Consider the following 20,466-nt stretch of genomic DNA (forward strand, 5'->3'; position numbering starts at 1 on the left):
ATTCGTCTAGTTTTCTCTGTCTAGTCTATATCAGAATGTATACTGTAAGAACCCTAGTTCACAGGGTTAGGAATCAGTATATTATTTAGTTGGTAATTTTCCTTTTTGTGGCTTCTGGCAGAAACCCTCTTTAGAGCCAGGGCCAATTGTTTCTAATGACTAAGATGGAGGCTAGCCTGAGGCTATCTTGAAAGCTGCAAGTTGATTTATCATCTTTTTCTTTGTTCTGTGGATGAGCTCCAATACGCAGCTTGAACTAGCCTCATGGGGACAGATATGTTAATTGATTTCCTTCTACAAGAAGAAACATTGGTAACAAGATTTGGCTATTTTCTAATGTTATGAATGCAGTGTTTAAACAATTATTAAAGTATATGCATACTTTTTGATCTCATTCTCTGTACCAAATACCTAGATAGATAGGTAGGTAGATAGATAGATAGACAGACAGACAGATAGATAGATGATAGACAGACAATGTAGTTACAATTGAACATAATCAACAATAGAAGTAGGATATGTTAAAGATGCTGAAAATCTCCATAGCTTGAAAAGTTGCAAGAATATGTCATTAACAGTTTACAACAGAAAATGGTTAACACGTCTCTTGACTAGGAATTAAAAAAACATTTAAAGTAAGATTAAGAGTCAAGCACCTGGCCGGAATATTAGAACCTGAGAGTGAAATCTCATTTGCTTAATATAATAGGATTTTACTCCTATAATAGAAAATGAGTCCAGCTTATTAATTTCTGAAGAAACTATAGGCAAAGTCATTTTAAATAAAAATACGAATTTATTTTTATTAAGACAGGGAAGCAAAGATGAACACGGCTTCCTGTCTTTGGTCTCTCTTCTGTTTCTTACTTTTTGACTTTGCTCCTCTTTTCCAGGTTTCTGGCTAATACCACTTTCAGAGGCCTCAGTGGTTCCATCAAAGTAAAAGGTTCCACCATCATCAGCTTAGAAAACAACTTTTTCATCTGGAATCTTCAACATGACCCCATGGGAAAGCCAATGTGGACCCGCTTGGGCAGCTGGCAAGGGGGGAAGATCGTCATGGACTATGGAATATGGCCAGAGCAGGCCCAGAGACACAAAACCTACTTCCAACACCCAAGTAAGCTACACTTGAGAGTGGTTACCCTGATTGAGCATCCTTTTGTCTTCACAAGGGAGGTAGATGATGAAGGCTTGTGCCCTGCTGGCCAACTCTGTCTAGACCCCATGACTAATGACTCTTCCACACTGGACAGGCTTTTTAGCAGCCTCCATAGCAGTAATGATACAGTGCCCATTAAATTCAAGAAGTGCTGCTACGGATATTGCATCGATCTGCTGGAAAAGATAGCAGAAGACATGAACTTTGACTTCGACCTCTATATTGTAGGGGATGGAAAGTATGGAGCCTGGAAAAATGGGCACTGGACTGGGCTGGTGGGTGATCTCCTGAGTGGGACTGCCCACATGGCAGTCACTTCCTTCAGCATCAATACTGCGCGGAGCCAGGTGATAGATTTCACCAGCCCTTTCTTCTCCACCAGCTTGGGCATCTTAGTGAGGACCCGAGATACAGCAGCTCCCATTGGAGCCTTCATGTGGCCACTCCACTGGACAATGTGGCTGGGGATTTTTGTGGCTCTGCACATCACTGCCATCTTCCTCACTCTATATGAATGGAAGAGTCCCTTTGGTTTAACTCCCAAGGGGCGAAATAGAAGTAAAGTCTTTTCCTTTTCTTCAGCCTTGAATGTCTGTTACGCCCTCTTGTTTGGTAGAACGGTGGCCATCAAACCCCCAAAATGTTGGACTGGAAGGTTTCTAATGAATCTTTGGGCCATTTTCTGTATGTTTTGCCTTTCCACATACACGGCCAACTTGGCTGCCGTCATGGTAGGTGAGAAGATCTATGAAGAGCTTTCTGGAATACATGACCCCAAGGTAATACTTCCTTTTACTTTAGCTTTCTTGATTGTCCATTATAACTCCACATGTTGTGTCTTCTGCTGTAGTATGCCCATGTTCCTCCATCTAACACAAGAATATTCTCTTGGCCAAGTATAGAGACTAGTCCGAAAGTCTGTTGCCTGGTTAACTAAATATTTCATTGTTTCATTAAATGAAACAGAAGTCTCAGTGGGTGTCTTTTCTAGAGTAGGTCTTTCTAGTAGAAATATCTATTAATGCTTCTTTTCCTTGTATTATTTGACCATCTGATAGCACACCTAACAGGGAAAGGTCTTATAAGGTATTTTTACCCAAAGCAGACCTTAAAAACTGATTAATGACTTATCTTGGGAATTAATAAAAATAAATTGGAAGATCCACATTTTAAATAGTAAAGAATCATTTTCATCTTAAAACATGATACAATGGAAAGAACTAAAATTTTATTATAACTACCCAAAGTCAACCACTAGGGAATTCTCAGAGTATAGAACAAGGAGTGTTGGACTGAGATGGCAGGATTAGCTAAGGCCTATAAAGTAAGGAGAGCTGTTCAGCTGACCACCTGGCATAGAAGGGAGAGTGACAGCAGTCCAAGGACATTCAGGAAGATTTTATCTATCTAGGGTACCCTTGATATCCTAGACATCTGACTCTAAGGGTAGAGGGAAGAGGAAGTATAGAGCGCAGGTAAACAGCCAAGGCAGTGGTGATACTCAAGTAAGGACAGCCATGTCCATGTTCTCTCTGGATTGAACCAGGGCCCCTCTAAGTGACCTGGGGTATAGAAAACTTAGTCCAACCCAATGGCACTAGAGAAGAGGGGACTGTCAAGGACCAAGGCAATTAGAACAGAGCTCAAGGGAGTACTGCAGTCCTGATGGGAAACAGAATGCAGATCTGAAGCTGCAGTGCATTCTAATATCAGGATACATTTAATAGGGATTGGAGAAAGATTCAGTTCATCAGGCACACTCAGGACATATCATATTTAAAGCAACTTGAGCTAAGCTGAGCCTTTCAGATTATATAACATTCACATGCTTTTCCAAATACCCCTTGTCACACCAAGTCTCAATGTATTGAACTATTTACTATAAATTACTATGCAACATTTAAAATGAATTTCATAGAGCATCAACAAGTAGGACATTTGTAGCTATCTTTACTAAATGATAGAATGCCCCAGAGGGCTGGTGGCAGCTTTAAAATTTTTTCATAGATGGTTCCAATTGGATGTAAGTTCTGTTTTGGAAACAAAAAATAAGAAATTTGACCCATGTATTGCAAACCTCCCAATAAATGACTTGAACCTCTTGAGAGGATTCAGCCAACAATGCCTCACTGACTAGGCAAGAAACTTTGTAATGAATACTCAGGGCTTTATGTTAGGAGCTGGAATTCACTGAACACAAATAAAATCATTAGCATAAATAAACACATCACCCTAAAGAGAGATGTTAGTGATGCCTCCACATTCACATTCTACACTAGCATCAGCAGCCTTTGTTCATTCTTTGCCCCAGGAGTCCTGCAGATCTTCTGAAGGTTTTCAGTCTCACTGGAAACTTAGACTGTTTGTGAGAATCTCAACAATGTGACTCCTAAATTATTAGCTCAAAATTAAAAGTGTTTGGTCTGATCTAGTAAAAAAAAAAATCTAATATATGCCTGTTGCAGAGATTTCAGGCTACTATGTAAAAAGATGAACACAATATTAACTAGAGTTTCATTTATCAAAACCAGTGATTGCCAAAATTAAGCCATGGATGCTATGCATGAAAAAGCTGTAACAGCGATTATGCTAAAGTATTTTAAAATAAAATTATAAAGACAAGCTGTACATAGCAATAAAATTATTTTTAAGCAAAAAGAAATAATCATTTTACCTCTACTCCACCAGAATGAAGAGGTGAACTTTTTTTATAAATCTAACGCAGTCCACAAGACAATGCCGGAACTGGATAAAGTCAACTTTGCATTACAACTAGCGAGTTCTTAATGAGATAGGACAAACCTAAATCTAAACTATTTTCAATTTGAGATAATAAATGAATTTCCACTAAGTTTCCTAAAAATGGATATGTGTCTACTAGTGTTGTTTCTATGTTAAAATATCTCTTTTGTAGGTTCACTTTTTTCCACAAAAGGACACCCAGATTACTTAGCTAAGAGATGTTTGACACCGAGACTTAGGAGGAATAATTGTTGTGATAGAATTTTTTAGTTTTCAACCAAATATGTTGTATTATGTGGACGACATAATGTCCTCACTCTCAAACAAGAGATATAAGATAAAAATAATTTCCACACCTCTGAGTCACTCAGAATGTACTCTCATGATGCTGTAGTTACTCACATGAGTGTTCTTCTCTCCTATTCATGCTCAATTTTTTTAGGAGGGCTTGTACCTGTTTCTTACACTAAATTATTAGAACAATTCAGAGGTAAATGAGTCAAATTGTTTGACTTCAATCAATTAGGGGAGAAAAGATATAAACAAAAGGAGAAACAACTTAAAAGTAATAAATATGCCAAGGTTTCGCAACAGATGAAATACCGTCCGAGTTCAAGGAAATAATGATCACCTTCAATTCATTAGAAGAGAAAAAAGTTTAATTCATAAGGTAATATTTGTGCCTATTCTTAAAGAATAGTAAGAATTCAGAATGTGTGTCCAGGGAGGAGAAATGAACAACCTAAGTGAAGGAGCAGACCGTATTACTTGGAGGTAATACTTTATATTACCTGTAAAGTATATATTACTTATTTTATAATATAACATATTATATCCAATTAATTCATTCTGCTTCTTATAAAGTATATAGGTATATAGTATAAATTATATAGATAATATGAAATATAAATTATCGGCAAGATATGAGAAATCTAATTTAGCCACAACGAGGGTTACAGGAGAGGAAGGAGATGGGATCCAAGTCTGGAAAAAGTAAGTTTAATTGAGGTAACAGAGGATCTTTGATGTCAGGCTAAGAAGAGTGAACTTCAATATAGATCCATGGCCATTTGTGAACAATGGAATAGCACAGTATGGTGGTATCCATTCAGGATGGCTGCTTCAGCAGCAGGCAGACAAGATTACAAGAGAAAGAAAGGGAACAGAGCTGAAATTATAGCTTTGGTCACTGAAGAAAGGATGCAAGAAATATTGTGATCCAATCAGCAGGACTTGGCAATTAATTGGTTGAGAGAGGCAACAAAGAGTCACGCCTTCAGAGCTGCAGGCCTGAGTGTCTGGGAAGATGCTGGTACGGAAGCAGGAAAACAACAATTCACAGGCTAGAAAATACGGCACTCAGTTCAGCTTCACACATGGCATTTTTTTTAACTTTTAGTTTAAGTTTAGGGGTGCATGTGCAGGTTTGGTGCATTCTGTCATGGGACTTTGTTGTATAGATTATTTCCTCACCCAGGTATTAAGCCTCGTATCCATTAGTTATTTTTTTCCTGTTCCTCTCCCTCCTCCCACCCTCTACCCTCCAGCAGGCCTCAGTGTGTGTTATTTCCCTCTATGTGTCCATGAGTTCTCATCACGTAGCTCCCACTTGTAAGAAACAACGTGAGGTATTTGGTTTTCCCTTCCTGTTTAGTTTGCTAAGGATGATGGCCTCCAGCTCCATAGCATACATGGCATTTTAAAATCTGTTTTGAACATTACAGTGAAATCCAACAGGCATTTGGAAACATGGGGGGAGGCCAGAATTCAAGAGAGAAATTGAAGCTAGTAAGAATCCTGGCGGAGGGAGACAATACTGTCTATTAAAGCCCTAGGGGAGTATGCGATCCCCAGGAGGAGAAGGTGATGGGGAGAAAAATCTCTGTTTGAAGGAATGCACCATGAATAAAGAGTCCTAGGGCTTTGGAGTATAGGATTTGTGGAGCGATGAAGTGAAAGATAAAGAAAAAGGGTGACCTGTAAAGTCATGCAGGTCCACAAATGCCACTCTATAGTTTGAATTTTATTTTTTCGAGGTGAATATGGGAATCATCCTACCTGCCATGCCTACCTTCTTGTCAGTGATTACCAGAAATGATAGGCAAATTCATGCCCAGAACAAATCACGAGAATTAGCATGCATGTGTTTTAATGTCTGATGAAACTATTAGTTGGTGCAAGAGTAATTGCAGTTTTTGCCATTGAAAGTAATAGATTATGTGATTTAATTTTTGAAGTATTTTTCAAAATTCCATTTTTGCTTTGCAAATTCACTTTGATAGCATTTTAGTTCTAATCAGGGCAAATTTAGTGCTTACAGAGAAGTCATAGATCTCTGTGGTTCTTTTGGGGCATTTTTTTTTTTTTTTTTTTTTGCTGTAAGCCAAAAATGTCCCCAATCTCAATGAGAGGTAACATTTTATATGGAGTAATGGTCACACTCTAAAGATTATCTGCTTTATTTACTACTTACTATTTGCTTTATTTCTCTTCATAATCTTTTATCTCCCTCATCTACCAGATATTAGGATGGTCGCCTGATACCACATTGCCATTTCCATCCTGTATTCACTGCATACAACTCACCTCAGTTAATTCATCTCAGGAAAATTTTCCTGTGCCTCCCCATTAATGCTCTTGAATACCTGCCTCCTTTCCTCCTATAACTTCTTTGGTTATCTTGAGATAATCTCTCCAAGTCTTTCTGTTATAATTATGTGCCCTAAAACTTTGAAAATAATAGAAGAATTTTACTAAGGAATTTGCTCCAAGGAACTGATGTTTTTACCTCTTAGAGCTATCTAAAATGAAACGAAATCTAAAACTGAAACTCCCTAAAGTTCCAGCTACCCTTTTCTTAAAGCCACATTTCTGTTGCATATAATATTTTAAATTATAATAAAAGTGTTTTCTTACTTTTGTGTAAATAGTTTATATTTCTAGCTCAAAATTTAGGCTGTTTTTTGGTATTAGTCTTGGAATCCAAACACCACTTATGAAACATTTCTATGGAAAAAAATATGTTTGAATGAAAAACTTATTGACTTAAAAGGTAAGATTTGTGATTCTCTATATTTAGACATGGTCTGTCTGCAAGTGGAGTCCTAGCTATGTATCTGCAACCCTGATATGTGATAACTTACAATGAAGTAATAGCTCCATTTTTCTTCTTAATCATAATTGTTTGGAATGCTGGCTATTCATTTAACACAATTAATAAAACTGTTAAGATTTAAGAGGGTGAATATTTTATCACCATTTCAGGGCTGAGATTCATTGGCTTTAAACCACTGCTTTGAATCAGAAATAAAATTAAAAGCAAAAGCCTGTGCAAGAAAGACAAATTTATGATTCGCTGCATGTTGCAACAGCCACGGGAGGTTGAAATTTTTTTTTCCTGATAGGGGGTCGGAAGAAAGAAATAATCTTGTTGCTGGCTGCTCTTGCAGATAACCCCAAGGGAGAGGAGCTGGCCTGCTGTGCAAATGAGGTTCAAGAGGATGATTCTATCCTTACTTAACTATTCTTGCTAGAATAATCTATTTTACACTAAAAGTTATATATGTTGCTTCTTACATTCTCCTACCAACTCATCTGGGAAGCAAGCTTCATGCTTCAGAGTGGGTGGGCTCTTGAAGCATGAGACCATGAAAGCAGAATTTATGAGTTACATATTTAATAGAACTTATTTAGATATTTCCTCAATGTAAAAGAGCACTATCCATTATAGGCAATGCAGAAAATCAAGTAGACAGATGGAATCAAGCATCCATCACCTCATCATCCAAATCATGTCATTTTAGCATTTGGGGATGATTGACAAGTGGATAGAAATTGCAGCCGTATTTTTATCCAGTGAGGTCTCTCTTTGGGTCTGCAGTCTAAGGAGTGGATCTGGGCATTCATAGGATCTTTCAGCCATTGGCATCTGTTCTGCTGGCATCTAAGATGGGATGAGAAAATAACTTTGCAGAACATAAAGTTCACTGAAAAATAAAGCTCCACTTCCCCTCATGGAGTTGAATTGGCCCAGCTGAAAGCACTCAAAATTAGCTATTTGCTGATTTCAGTGGACATTCTGGTACTTCTTTTCCAGCTTCTCCCCCTTTAGCCCTGAGAAGTATCTAATAAAAAACAAAAGAAAAAGAAAAAGTCAGCTCCATAGAGGGAATAGGAAGCTAGTGTCATTGTTGTTCAGGCAAATCACAGTACTGTTTTAGAAACACATTTCTGAACATTCAAGTAAATATTAAAAATAAAATAGACATGCTGTGAGGGCAAGAGCAAACTTTAACCAAAAATATTAAAGCAAAGGACACTGGCATAGCCCTAGTAGGAAATGAGAAGCATTTCCCAAAATAAGAAAAACCACCTTTATTGATCTTCATATAACAGCATGTGGCTGCCCAATAAAACGTATGAATTCGTATAATAAAAACTGGCTGTGAAGAAGGGAAGGATGCCATAACTCCAAGGCAAACAAGATAGTGAAAATGGAATTTGAGGTGAAGGGAAAGAAACTGAACTACACCAAACCACTCATTCACTCTTTAAGTCATCCAATAACAGCAGCTTCTAGTCCAAGCACCATGCGAGGTGCCTGGGAATTTAAGAGTAAGCAAAATAGACACTGTCCTCGCAACATCGAATTTAGTAGGAAAGAAAGACATTAATCAAGGGAGCACATAAATTAGTCAATGATTGATTTAAGGCATGCTAAATCACTGAGAAGTGAAATACAGCATAAACTAGGAGCTTTGCAGGTGACCTGATCTGAATAGGGAAAGAAGGTCTGGCTGAGATCTGAAGGAGATAAATGAGTTAAAGGGAAGTTGATGAGGATGTTAGATAAGAGCATTTTAGGGTAATGGGGCTGCGTGTGCAGAAGCCTGTAGGCTAGAGAGAGGGGAGTGCAACTGTCTCATCAACTATGACATTGGAAAGCCAGGAAAACAGGAATGAGAGTCAGGCAAGTAACAAGATAGAGGGTTTTGATCACCAGATAGTATAGAGAGAACATTTCTCAGAAAAAGAAAAATCCAAAGAATATCAAACTCTAGGGAGGGCTGTACTTCATATAGGCTCCATGTACTTTCAAACAGAAAACATAACGGGAGAAACATCCCATTCACCCTAGCAACAAAAGTTCATTATAGATCATGGAAATGTCCTCCATAAAAATTGGGTTAAAATAAAAAATTGTTAATGTTCCAACACATAAAAGATAGTTTGGATTAAATAACTAGTATATTACCAAGCTGGGAGACTGAATACTTAAAGATGTCAAAATTTCCTTGATTAGTTTATAGGTTTAAAGCAATTCCAATCAAAATCGCAAAGGACTGTTTTGCTTGTTTCTTTGATTAATCTCTTAAAAAACATATATTAGCATATTATATATATTAATGTTAATCTTTTCAAAAAGTCTCAAGGTATTTGCTTTACTGGATGTTAAAATGCTTAATATTGGTAACAATAAAAGAAAAGCTAATATTCATTGACCATTTCCCACACGCCAAGCACTATTATAAATGAAGTTAATATAGTACTTCTACCTCCATTAAGAAGGTATAGAGATCAAATAAAGTAATTTAAGCAAAGCACCTTGCATAGTGTCTGACACCTAGGGGGCACAAAATAATAATAACAATAGTTAAAATCTTATATTTTAATACCAGTGATAATTATATTTATCTTGAACAATTAGTCCCCCCGCCCATTGTCAAGGTGAACATGGTACTAAGATTCCATTACTGAGCTAATTTATAGAAAGGAGTTTGAAGACAAATTTCTTGCCTACTAAAAACAGATTTATTGTCATTGTGGTATGCATTTTAAGCATCATCCCTGACTTTGTATTCTTTTTCTTAGTTCACTCTGTTTTAATTTTTGCTACTTTGTATTTTATGTGACCTTTAAACTGCCTTAAGTTTTTTTTCAAGAAGATAGCAAGGTATATATAAGTAATGTTAAAATCAAATAAAGAAAGAAAGAACATTAACAGTAATTCAGGAAAGAAACAATGGAGCAATAGATAAAGAAATGTTAAATCATAATTGTAATTAAAGAAATGCTAAATTAAAATAGAAATGAGATGTTTTACCCATCACATTATAAAATTTTTATTAATATTCTCAACCTTAGTGGAAGCACATTAGGATGAGAGCCAGCATACACTGCTATTGGGTGGCTGAGTTTATGAAATGTTCATAAATCATTTTGGCCATTTGGATCAAGAGCCTTAAAAGGGTTTATGCCCTTTCGCCCTGGACTTTCACTTCTAGGAATCTGTTCAAAGGAAATAAGATAATATGTGGACAACAACTTATTGCAAAGATTCACTGCAGCCTTATTTAAAATAGCAAAAACTTGGAAACCATATAAGTGTCCAATATGTAGCACAATTACTAAATTATAATATTCCATATGCTATAAAATGCAGCCAGAAGAAATGATATTGAAGAGCCTTTTAAGGTGTCAAAAATCAAAATATAATGTTAAGTGAAAAGTCAGGATACAAAGCCACACACTACAGTCTCAATTTTGTAAGATACATATGTACCTGCTATAAAGGGACATGACAGGAAGGAAATATCATGCAATGTATATAATACAACATGTATAAAATATCACAGCAATGATATCTGGGCAGTATAATTAAGGAAATACTTATTGTATTATTTCTACCCCATATTTTTTACCATATTCATGTATTATTGATGTAATGGGAAAATACTTAATAACCCAAGTAAGAATGAGAATAATTCAGACATGAGACAATAGTGGTGACAATATCACAGTGGCAATATTTGCTCCACATGTGCTGCTGCTGACTGAGGCCTCAGCTGAGATGAGTTCCTCAATGAGTAGCACTCCTACAGCAAAAATATTTACATTTTAAAGACACTGATACTGTCCACAGAGGCTTTCAGTAGCAAATTTTCATTTCTACTCAGTTTATTTCCTTCCTAGGACTTAACACAATCTGTAATTGTCATGTTATCTGTTTGTTAACTGTCCCACTTTATCTTGCTTAACACTGTATCCTTAGGACCTAGCAGAGTGCTGGGTGAACAGTAAATATTCAGTGAACGTTGTTTGATTAATGAGTGAAAAATGGCAGTATCACTGGAATATGAGTATAGTGCTCTGCAGTGATTACTTTGAAACCAACGCTTTTGATATGACCTTTCAAAATCATTCTCATACTAGATGCTGTGGAACAAATAGGAGAAAAGTCCCTGCTGGGGGCAATGTCATATGATAGAAAGACAATCTGGCATCAGACAGCTATGTCTGATGTCTGATCCCATTACATGTTAGTTTTGCGAATTTCTGCAAGTTACTTAGTCTCTCATGGCTTCTGTCTTCTCATGTGAGAAGATGAAAGGAGATAATGGATGTGAAATATCCAGCTGAAGCTCTGATTCCATCCACCACTAGACTATAAACTCCATATGAGTAGAGACTAAATCTTTCTTATGCAGCAATGTTCCTGGGGCCTAAGCAAATGGCAACTCCTCATTAGATAACGGTCAAGTAAGTAAATGGACTTGATTGTGACACCTATTGAAGCTGGGTTGGCCAACATGAGACCAGTAGGATAAATGTATAGGGTGGGAGGACCTCTCATTTGCAGTTGAAATTATGTCCAAAGGTGACCCAGAGTATCTGAGCCAGGACATTGTATATAATTACTGCATGTAATTCGCATATAATCACTGATTTGCTTCCATTAAAGCAAAGAACACCTAAGACCGTGATGCGCATAGTGGAGCGCATCATGATGTATGATCTTGAGTAGGAAGGCACCCTGAGGGAACATGAGACAGATGCTGCTGCTCCATCCTACGTGGTCCTGGATCCCCAGTGGCATATTATTGGATTAGAATCATTCAGTGGGTCTTATATGGATTAGACACATAGTACATGACACTTAGTGGAAATTGGGGGGGAAATGGTATATTCTATCCATTCTTGAATACTCTCCAATTCAAGGAACTATGGGAAAATCATCAAGGCTTTGCTAATTTAGATTGATAAGTCAAAACTGAACAAATATACACATGACTTATTTATTTTCTCACCTACTTCTAAAATAATTTTGAGATGGCATCTTTACAGAATTTTTTAAATAACTGTGGTTTTATTGCTTTCAAATAGATATAGTAATTCATACTAAAGTCAGAAATGTGTTTTCAATCAGATACCCTGCTGAGTTTGCTTTAATGAACATTTAAGCTGATTTCCTTCATTTTAATACAAACAGAGAATACGTCAAATTTTTGCCAACGTTTCTCTTAAAAGGAAATTGGCTTATAGCCTTGTTTACATGATTAACCTTCTTAGCGGGCATTAAGATATTTGCTATACTAATACATAGATACTTTCTATGTATAAATGAATACATAGATACATATTTTCTATGCCAATGAATATTTCTTGGATATCTATAAATATGTATGTGTATATGTATATATACATATTATGTCTTGTATAATTATAAACAATTATCAGTATATATGTCTATTGATCCTGTGTTCACATAGACACATTTATATTATTTTAAAAGTTCATACAGGTTAAATGGACTCACATTTGGAATAGAGAGAACTAAGTTAATGATGGTTTGCTCTGTGAAGAATCTTATTTTCACGCTCAATAAATATTTATCTCTGTGCAAAGAAGTTGCAGGCAGTCCTCCAAGGGGACTCCTTTTATGTCTAAAATATATGTATTTTAGCTTCACAAGCACAGTGTAAATAAATTAAGTTGAATGTTGGATTTTATGATTTAGCCTTAACTTGATAGTTTGATCCCTAATCAGATCAGAAGCTAGTATGATTCAACCACTAGTATATCCAGTTGCAAGACAAAAATCTTAACTGAGTTCAAATCTGTTGTGAGCTCAATATGGAAAATTTCGCCAGTTAGGACTTGATTTTCTCAATTGCAACTGAATACAAGCCTATTCCACCCAACAGGGCAGGCAGATAGATAGATAGATAGATAGATAGATAGATAGATAGATGATAGATAGAACAAGTATATAAAATATATTATATTATTCATAGCTTACATTCAGAATGGTATTTTGTCAGAATCCATTAATATTTTTCAAACTCAAAAAGTGAGCTTAATGTGACATTTTGTCAGGAAGCTGCTGCCTAAAAAAAAATGCCAAATAACAGAAAATTTTAACAACACTAACCAAACAAAACCTGTCAATGTTTCCTTTAATTACATTTCAACTAGGTTTTTTTTCTGTGCATGATCTGAAGACATATAATTAATGGAGTTAAATCAATTGGCAAATAAGAATGTAAGTGAATATGGGTATATGTTTATCTTCTATGGTTTGTGTTTTAAATGATGATTAATCATCATCCTAAAGGTCATAAATGACTTATTTCGCTTCATGGTAAGACCATAGATAGAATTTCAGGAACCAAAAATAAAAATGTCAATGTCAACAAATAGTAATATTAACATGTATTACATGCCTGCTATATTCTAGGGACTATGCTATCTGCTTTAAATTGGATTTTCCTCACTTAAACTTTACTGCATCCGTACAAACAAGAAAATTGGGCTAAAAGGAGGTAGATGACTTGTCCAAAGCCATATAGCTAATAAAAGGGAAAGGCAGGATTCCTACCCGACAATATCTGACGATGAATTATTCCTACTCAGTATTTCATTAACACACGCAGTAAGAATGTTCTCCTCGACCTGATTTATTCCAAGTCCTTGCCTCACCTCTGGACTTAGGCTGCAAAAGCTGCTCATATCGCAAAGATGATTGAAGGGCAGAGACTGCTGCTGAGGCTGTGACATTTGACTCTCTGCACAAATGGCACAGGATTCAGTCTGAGATGAAGAAGTGAAAGAGACAGAGATGCAGGGAGGAATAACTCCCACACTCCCACTACCATTGCCATCACTACTCCCTCTTCCAAGGAAGCACTACAGCAAGAATACATCCTCTGAATACTTCATAAACTAAGAAGGAGTCGCTTATCTGCATAGTGTCTTCCATCCACCACCACTGTGGGATGCTGTCAGTCTCAGATGCTGCCCCACTTTCCTGACACCAGCCCCTGTGAAATGGCAGCTTCTCGTCCTCCTCTTTTTCCCCTGCAGTTAGACATCTCCAAATGAAGCTGTAGTGTCTCAGTATGAACTAAGGTGCAATTAATGTTCCCACTGTTCAATCTCTCCATTGTTACTCCACTCTACCTTCAGTACTGCTAATGCTCAACTCACATAAATTTTGCTCAAAGCATTAAGCTCTTCCCTGTTCAATGAAATACTGTTTACACTATTGAAAGGCTAGAAATACTCTATAATCATCAAGAGTAGCTGGGTTAAGTAAAGCAGGGCACATTTCTTCATTGGAATATGGTGTTACTATTAAGGAAAAAAAATGAGCTGGTTGTGAATTATTAAATTAAAAAGTAGATTATACAAAATATGAATCTATAATGCAAAGTGCCAATTTGTTTTACCGAATTGGCACTCATGTATAAAGGTTGCTCACCACTAGAATATAAAGATATCAGAGGTACCTCAAATCTCTCTTTCTGCCACATATTCTGGAAATTCCCCCAACAGTCATTTCTTTGAATTAAAATGTTCCTCCACATATACTGCTTACATTTCAACGTAAGGGAAATGTTATCCGAAAGAGATGATACTTCTGTTAATTTCCTATACAGGTTACTAATGTAGACGAGACGATTTTGCTTACAGAGAGAACAAAGGGAATATATACCACTGGGTGGTTTGATAAATTTCAGGACGAAGACACAAATGATCAGACCTATAGAAGAAGAAACGAGGAAAAAAGGCAGCTGCCACAGCTTCTTGCCAAGATTGAACTCCCTGTTGCTCTCCTCATAGGTGAGGCCGCTTCCCCCTGAGTTTCAAGTACTGACCTTTTCCTTGTCTTTCCCCAACAAGGCTCAGGAACCAATCCTATTCTTTCTCAGGGAAAATTTAAGATGCTATATCTGGATCTTTTCAGAAGTTTGGTCCAAGGACAAGTAGTTCTGGCATCTCCAGGAGCTTGTTAGAAATGTAGAATCTCAGATCTAATCTCAGGCTCTACCCTAGACCTACTGAACCAGAATCTGCATTTTAACAAAATCCCTAGGTGTATTCTGCACAATACAATCAGAGAAGCAAAGCTATAGGTCAGTTTCCACATGACCCAACATCAGGTCACTACTGCTGCTGGCCCCACTCTTATCTTTTACACTTGAATCTGTAACATTCTAAGACTAACTGTACTTTTCATCTACTAATTGGTTCTATTCCTCTTAACAAGCTCAATGTTCCATTGACTTCCATACTGTGATCCTGCTTAGCTCTGGTCTTTTCCCAGAATCTGGGAGATGCTTTGACTCAGAGTCCTAAATTGCCAGATATAATTTTAGCCCAGCTGTTTGACATCTTGGATAACAGACCAACACAATTATCTTTTTCATTGTTCACCCAGAATTCTCCCACCCCACTGCTAAACTGAACTATGCTACCTCTGTGCCAAACCAGCACAAATCAGTCTATCCTCTAAAGAATTCCAGAAAATATTCCGTTTGCAAGTCTTTTTACCCTTGTTCTTTCCCCTGTGGAGATGGTAAGCAGCTTTATCAGCTTCTTTGTTGAACCATTATTAAACCACTTCTCACTCGCTCTTCCCATTTTGTAAATCAGTTCACAAATCATTCTTCTCTAAAGAAATGAAAGGTGCTGCCCCTGTATTCACATAATTTTATCATCTGCACACTTTTACACAGGGCTCTCATCTGCAATTGAGTGCTGTAAGTGGAAAAAGTGTTACATATTGAAAATACAAGTTTTATCCTAATCCCATTATTTTCTTTTCATTTTTACATCCTTTTAGAAAATGACTATTTTGCTTCACTAATATGACAAAAATTATGACCCCATCATTTGTAAAGCCGTTCATTGCCTCCCAAACACTTTCACTTCATCACCTCAATTGATTCCCTACATCTTTCTGAAGCAGAAAATGCATTTACTTTTGGAGGAGACTGAGGCTCAGAGGAGTTAAGTAATTTTTCCAAGGATCAGGCTGCTTCTTAAACCCAACTTCCCAATTTCAGAGTCATAATTTTTGGCACAATGTACTGCCTCATATTAAACTTTATCCAAAAACATACAGTGAGCATACAGTGGTAGGAATGCTCACAGCTCTCAAAGCTTTGCTCAGCATTTCAAGAGTATAATTAGAGAAGAATTATCAGAATAAGAAATTCATAATATACTCACTTAATTACTGCTCAGTGCACATCTAGTACGTGTGAATTACCATATGTTTTTAGATGGTTTAACTTTCAAGGGCCTGAATATTTTTCAGGTCAAATATGAAATCAAGTAGTCAATCTACTGAGAGCCAAATTGAAGTCCAAAATTGCAGAATATATTTTGCTTTATGTCATGTACCAAATGACTAATAGGCAGGAAAGGTTTTCAGGGTTATGATTTCAGTCCAAGGTTCTGGTAACTACATGAAATCTTTGAGTGGTTTATGATATCTTAAGGTGAAATTATAGCTCCCCATGGGCAAAAGTTGTTGAAATGCTTTCAGTCATTGAGTACCGTAATTAAGCTGTCCTCTATAGCAATTATAGGAAAAACTATATTGAACGCCTTGTCATATTGACTAATGACTTTAAGTATACAAATTATTTTTTAAATGAGAATTGTAGGCAGGAAATTCACTCATCCATCAATTCCATAAATATACGTCACCATTTATATTTTGTATGTTTGCCACCAAGATGAAGGCTTGGAATACAATAGCAGACAAGTCAGACCCCTACCCGCCATTTCCAAAATTCTCCATTTTAGCAAGAGAATTAGACCTTAAATGACCATACTCATGAGATAAATATTACAATGAGGAATAGAACATTATCCCAAATATATTAATAGGAACCTGGCCAACTAGGGTGGATGGGAGAAACACAGCCAGATAAGGCCTCCTTGAGGAAGAAAACATGAATTCTCAATGATGAATCAAAATTATGAAGGAAAAGAGGAGAGGAAATCTCCTTCTTAATAGGCATATAAAGTAAATGAGAAAAAAAAGAGACCTTGAAGGAAGTACACAGGGATACAATCTCCCTCTGAACGACCGGAAGAGCTGTGTGGAATGTGCTGGAGGAAAAAGTGGGAAACGATCAAAATAATTTGTGTAAAATGACATAAACTGGACATCAATAAGAAATATCTATGTAAATTTCTTTATATTACACATATACATGATATGCATATGTTATATGCAATATATAACATAGGGTATTTGTATATCATATGTGTATATATTATGTATTATAATGGAAAATATAAAGCATCTATACATTATATAATACAGCAAAATATAGTATAGTATACATGTGTATTTGATATGTGCATGCATAGGTATATATATGTGCATGTGTATATACCAAAGCAGAATTTGTAATGATAAAACACAAAGACATTTTCTATAAAATGCCTCATCTTCAGTCACAAGAAAAAAAAATGATGAGATTCAAAGACTGTAAGATAATAATCAAAAGGTAAATAATTAAGATGACAAAACAGTTAAGATAATAAAACACTGTACTGAATGAAAAACATAGGTACAAAATTTTAAAAGAAATCAAGAGGTTATTCAATGTGAAACATTTACCTACTGAAGATGTGATTCATTTCAGAGAATACAAAGATTGCCACCAAGTGGAAAAGACCAGAAAGATCTCCTAACCACAGAAGTCATCTCTTAATAATATTTCAATATCATTTCAAATAATTTTATTATTTTCACTGGTAATACAATTTTCATTTGTATCACATTTGACAATATTTTTCCAGCCTAGTAATGAGGTACACATACGACAGAATTTTAGCATAGGTAAAATATAAATAAATTATCAATCACACATATAAAATGAAAAATAGATACAAGAAAGATTATGTTTCAGAATATCAGACTGTATCAAGAACGGGTTGAAGGCAAAAACAACGTAGAGACACAAACCAATAGAACAAAACACTTAAATACCTGCCTAAAGTTCTAAATAGCAGTCCTTAGATACAGGAAAAATTGGGTTTTAGTTTTAGGGTAATTAATAATCATTCTACTCCCTAAAAGCTGGTTTTACTAAGAAAGTAACATTATTTTTTAAAGTATTTCATCTGTCACAGGACAAAGAAAATAAAAAATTTAAAAGATTTTTGAAATTTCATCAATGTGCAATTTACAATGGACACACTTGAAACAGACCTAAGCTAAAAAATTAAAAGCTTAATTAACATAGTTCAATAAGTATAGTAATTAATTTGAAATGTATTTTGCCACTTTAGAGTTCATCATAAATTCAAAAATAGTAAAAGTAACCTAGATATTTAATTTCTCTCTGAAAAGCTCTGTGCCAAGTGAGCATTACAATGATATTATGAAAATAATGAAAAATTTTAGGCATTTTTGTACTAAATGCTTTAATATAGTTTTAAAAAGAAAGAAGGTAGCCCTTGGTAATTATAATTCTTTTAAACCTTGCTCAGATAAAATTCCTGAGACAAGTGGCATGTGATGAGTTGAGCTTTAATAACCATTCATACTTGGAACATTTTATGCATTAATAATAGAGTAAAAATTGATAGCATTTTCCAAATATAATAACTCAAAATTAAATGAAAACATTTGTGAAAATATTTTATTTTTTTAAATCTCCTTGGGCTGAGTCAAATCATGGAAAATTTTAGCTCAAACAAAAGTTATTTCTCTTTCCCAGCCCCCCTACAAAAAATTACAAGGATGTGAAAACAGAGTATTATAATGGAAGCTGTCATGCAACATTAACTACAATGTTCATTCTCGTAAAAGCCGTAATTCATGGCTGCTCCACAGCCCTTTCCTTTCAGCAATTATGCATATTAGAGGAAAGTTTGAATACATAAAAACCAAATGCTGATAGAAAATCAAGCCTCATAAAAGACTCGTTTACTCGACTAGTTTTTCTGGAAGGAAAATGTGAAAGTTAACTAGGCTGTCCCAGTCCAAGGTGCTGGAGAAAGCATGAAACCTACAGCTGGAGGGCATTATACAGGGTTTACTGCCTGGGATCCCTTGTCAGCCCACTGACAGTCATGTCTATCACTAGAGGACAGCACCTTTGGTGGAAGGAGGATGTTGGGACCTACTACTGGCTCTCCTGGGAATTTAATGCAAAAGTTGCTCTTTTAAAAGGAGAGTCTCAGGAGAGTACCTCAAACACACTCTTTTTTTCTTCATTCCTTTTTTCTTCTTCCCTGTTTCTTCTGATTTTCGTAGGGTGTCATGGAAAGCAACACATGAGAACCACCCATGCCATTTTGATGACCTTCCTGTTTCCAAAATCTAGTACAGAGCCTGGCATTTGATAAACATTTGCTGAAAAAAAGAATCAAAGATTTCTAAATCCTGTTTCAAATCAGAAATCTTAGGTTTGAATTGTGTCTGTTGCATAACTGGGTTTTGTGACCCTGGGAAGGTTACATATACTCTGGACCTCAATCTCCTCACCTAAAAAATAGAAAAGAAAATAATGTCTCCTCATAGCACTGTCCCCAGGCAATTATGAAATAGTGTATGTAAAATCTTTGAGCACAGTGGCTGACCTGTATAAATGCTCTGTAATTATTTGTTGAATCCAAATTCTCCATTTTGCCTATAATTCCAGAGTTGTAGGAGACTAAATAAATGAAAAAGACAAATTATACCAAATTTAAGGGCTCAGAACCCATTCTAGTGATTTGTTCTGATACTTCTAATAATAGGCCAAAACTAAATGTATCCTTGAGTTCTATAGGAAGAATTACAGCCAATATTTATAGCATTCAGGATTTATGCTTTGATATACATCTTTAAAATAAAGCTTGTTGCCATTTTTACATAGGAAATCTCAGAAATATTAGCAAGGAATACAAAATTTATTTACAAAATTTACAGACTTATAATAACCCTCCAAGCAAGTAGCATAAAATTTAAAATCTGAAAGGAAGACCACACACACACACACACACACACACACACACACACACACACACAGGACTCATTGCATACATCTTAACAAATCAACCAGCAAGCTACTTTCTGTGCATAGGGTCTGTGGAGGATACAAAGAATACTGCACACAATCCTCATCCTCAGAAACTATGTAATCAAATTAAGATTAAAATACTGCAATAAAACTAGGAAAAGAAAAGGTGTGTTCACCAGAGTATCCAACAAGTATGTCAGTATCCCTTACCACTCTATCCAAAGTAGCCTTCCCACCTGACTTTCTATCATATCATATCATTTTTCCCTCTCTTTCTTTAATTTTTTATTATCTGTAATTATCTGTTTTGCTTTGTGTTGTTTTTCTTCATAGGAGTAGAGACATTTTCTGTATTATTATAGGTATTATCAATTGGTACAGGTTATATATTAATGGGGTCTTTGTTCTTGAACCTATCACCTGACCCAAGGACCCTAACTAAGGTGGCAGTTAAGACCAAATCAGAAA

General features: G+C 35.9%; 1 protein-coding gene across 1 annotated transcript in view; it reads left to right on the top strand.

The window, feature by feature from the left end:
• Positions 1-20,466, top strand: part of GRIN3A (glutamate ionotropic receptor NMDA type subunit 3A) — a 164,086-nt gene that overhangs the window by 67,804 nt on the left and 75,816 nt on the right. Inside the window, exon 3 of the mRNA XM_017527772.2 lies at positions 894-1,941. Coding sequence (XP_017383261.1) covers positions 894-1,941 — 1,048 coding nt within the window. The remainder of the gene's footprint in view (positions 1-893; positions 1,942-20,466) is intronic.

This window comes from Cebus imitator, unplaced genomic scaffold, assembly GCF_001604975.1.
Source record: "Cebus imitator isolate Cc_AM_T3 unplaced genomic scaffold, Cebus_imitator-1.0 Scaffold51, whole genome shotgun sequence".
In the NCBI taxonomy this organism is placed as follows: Eukaryota; Metazoa; Chordata; class Mammalia; order Primates; family Cebidae; genus Cebus; species Cebus imitator.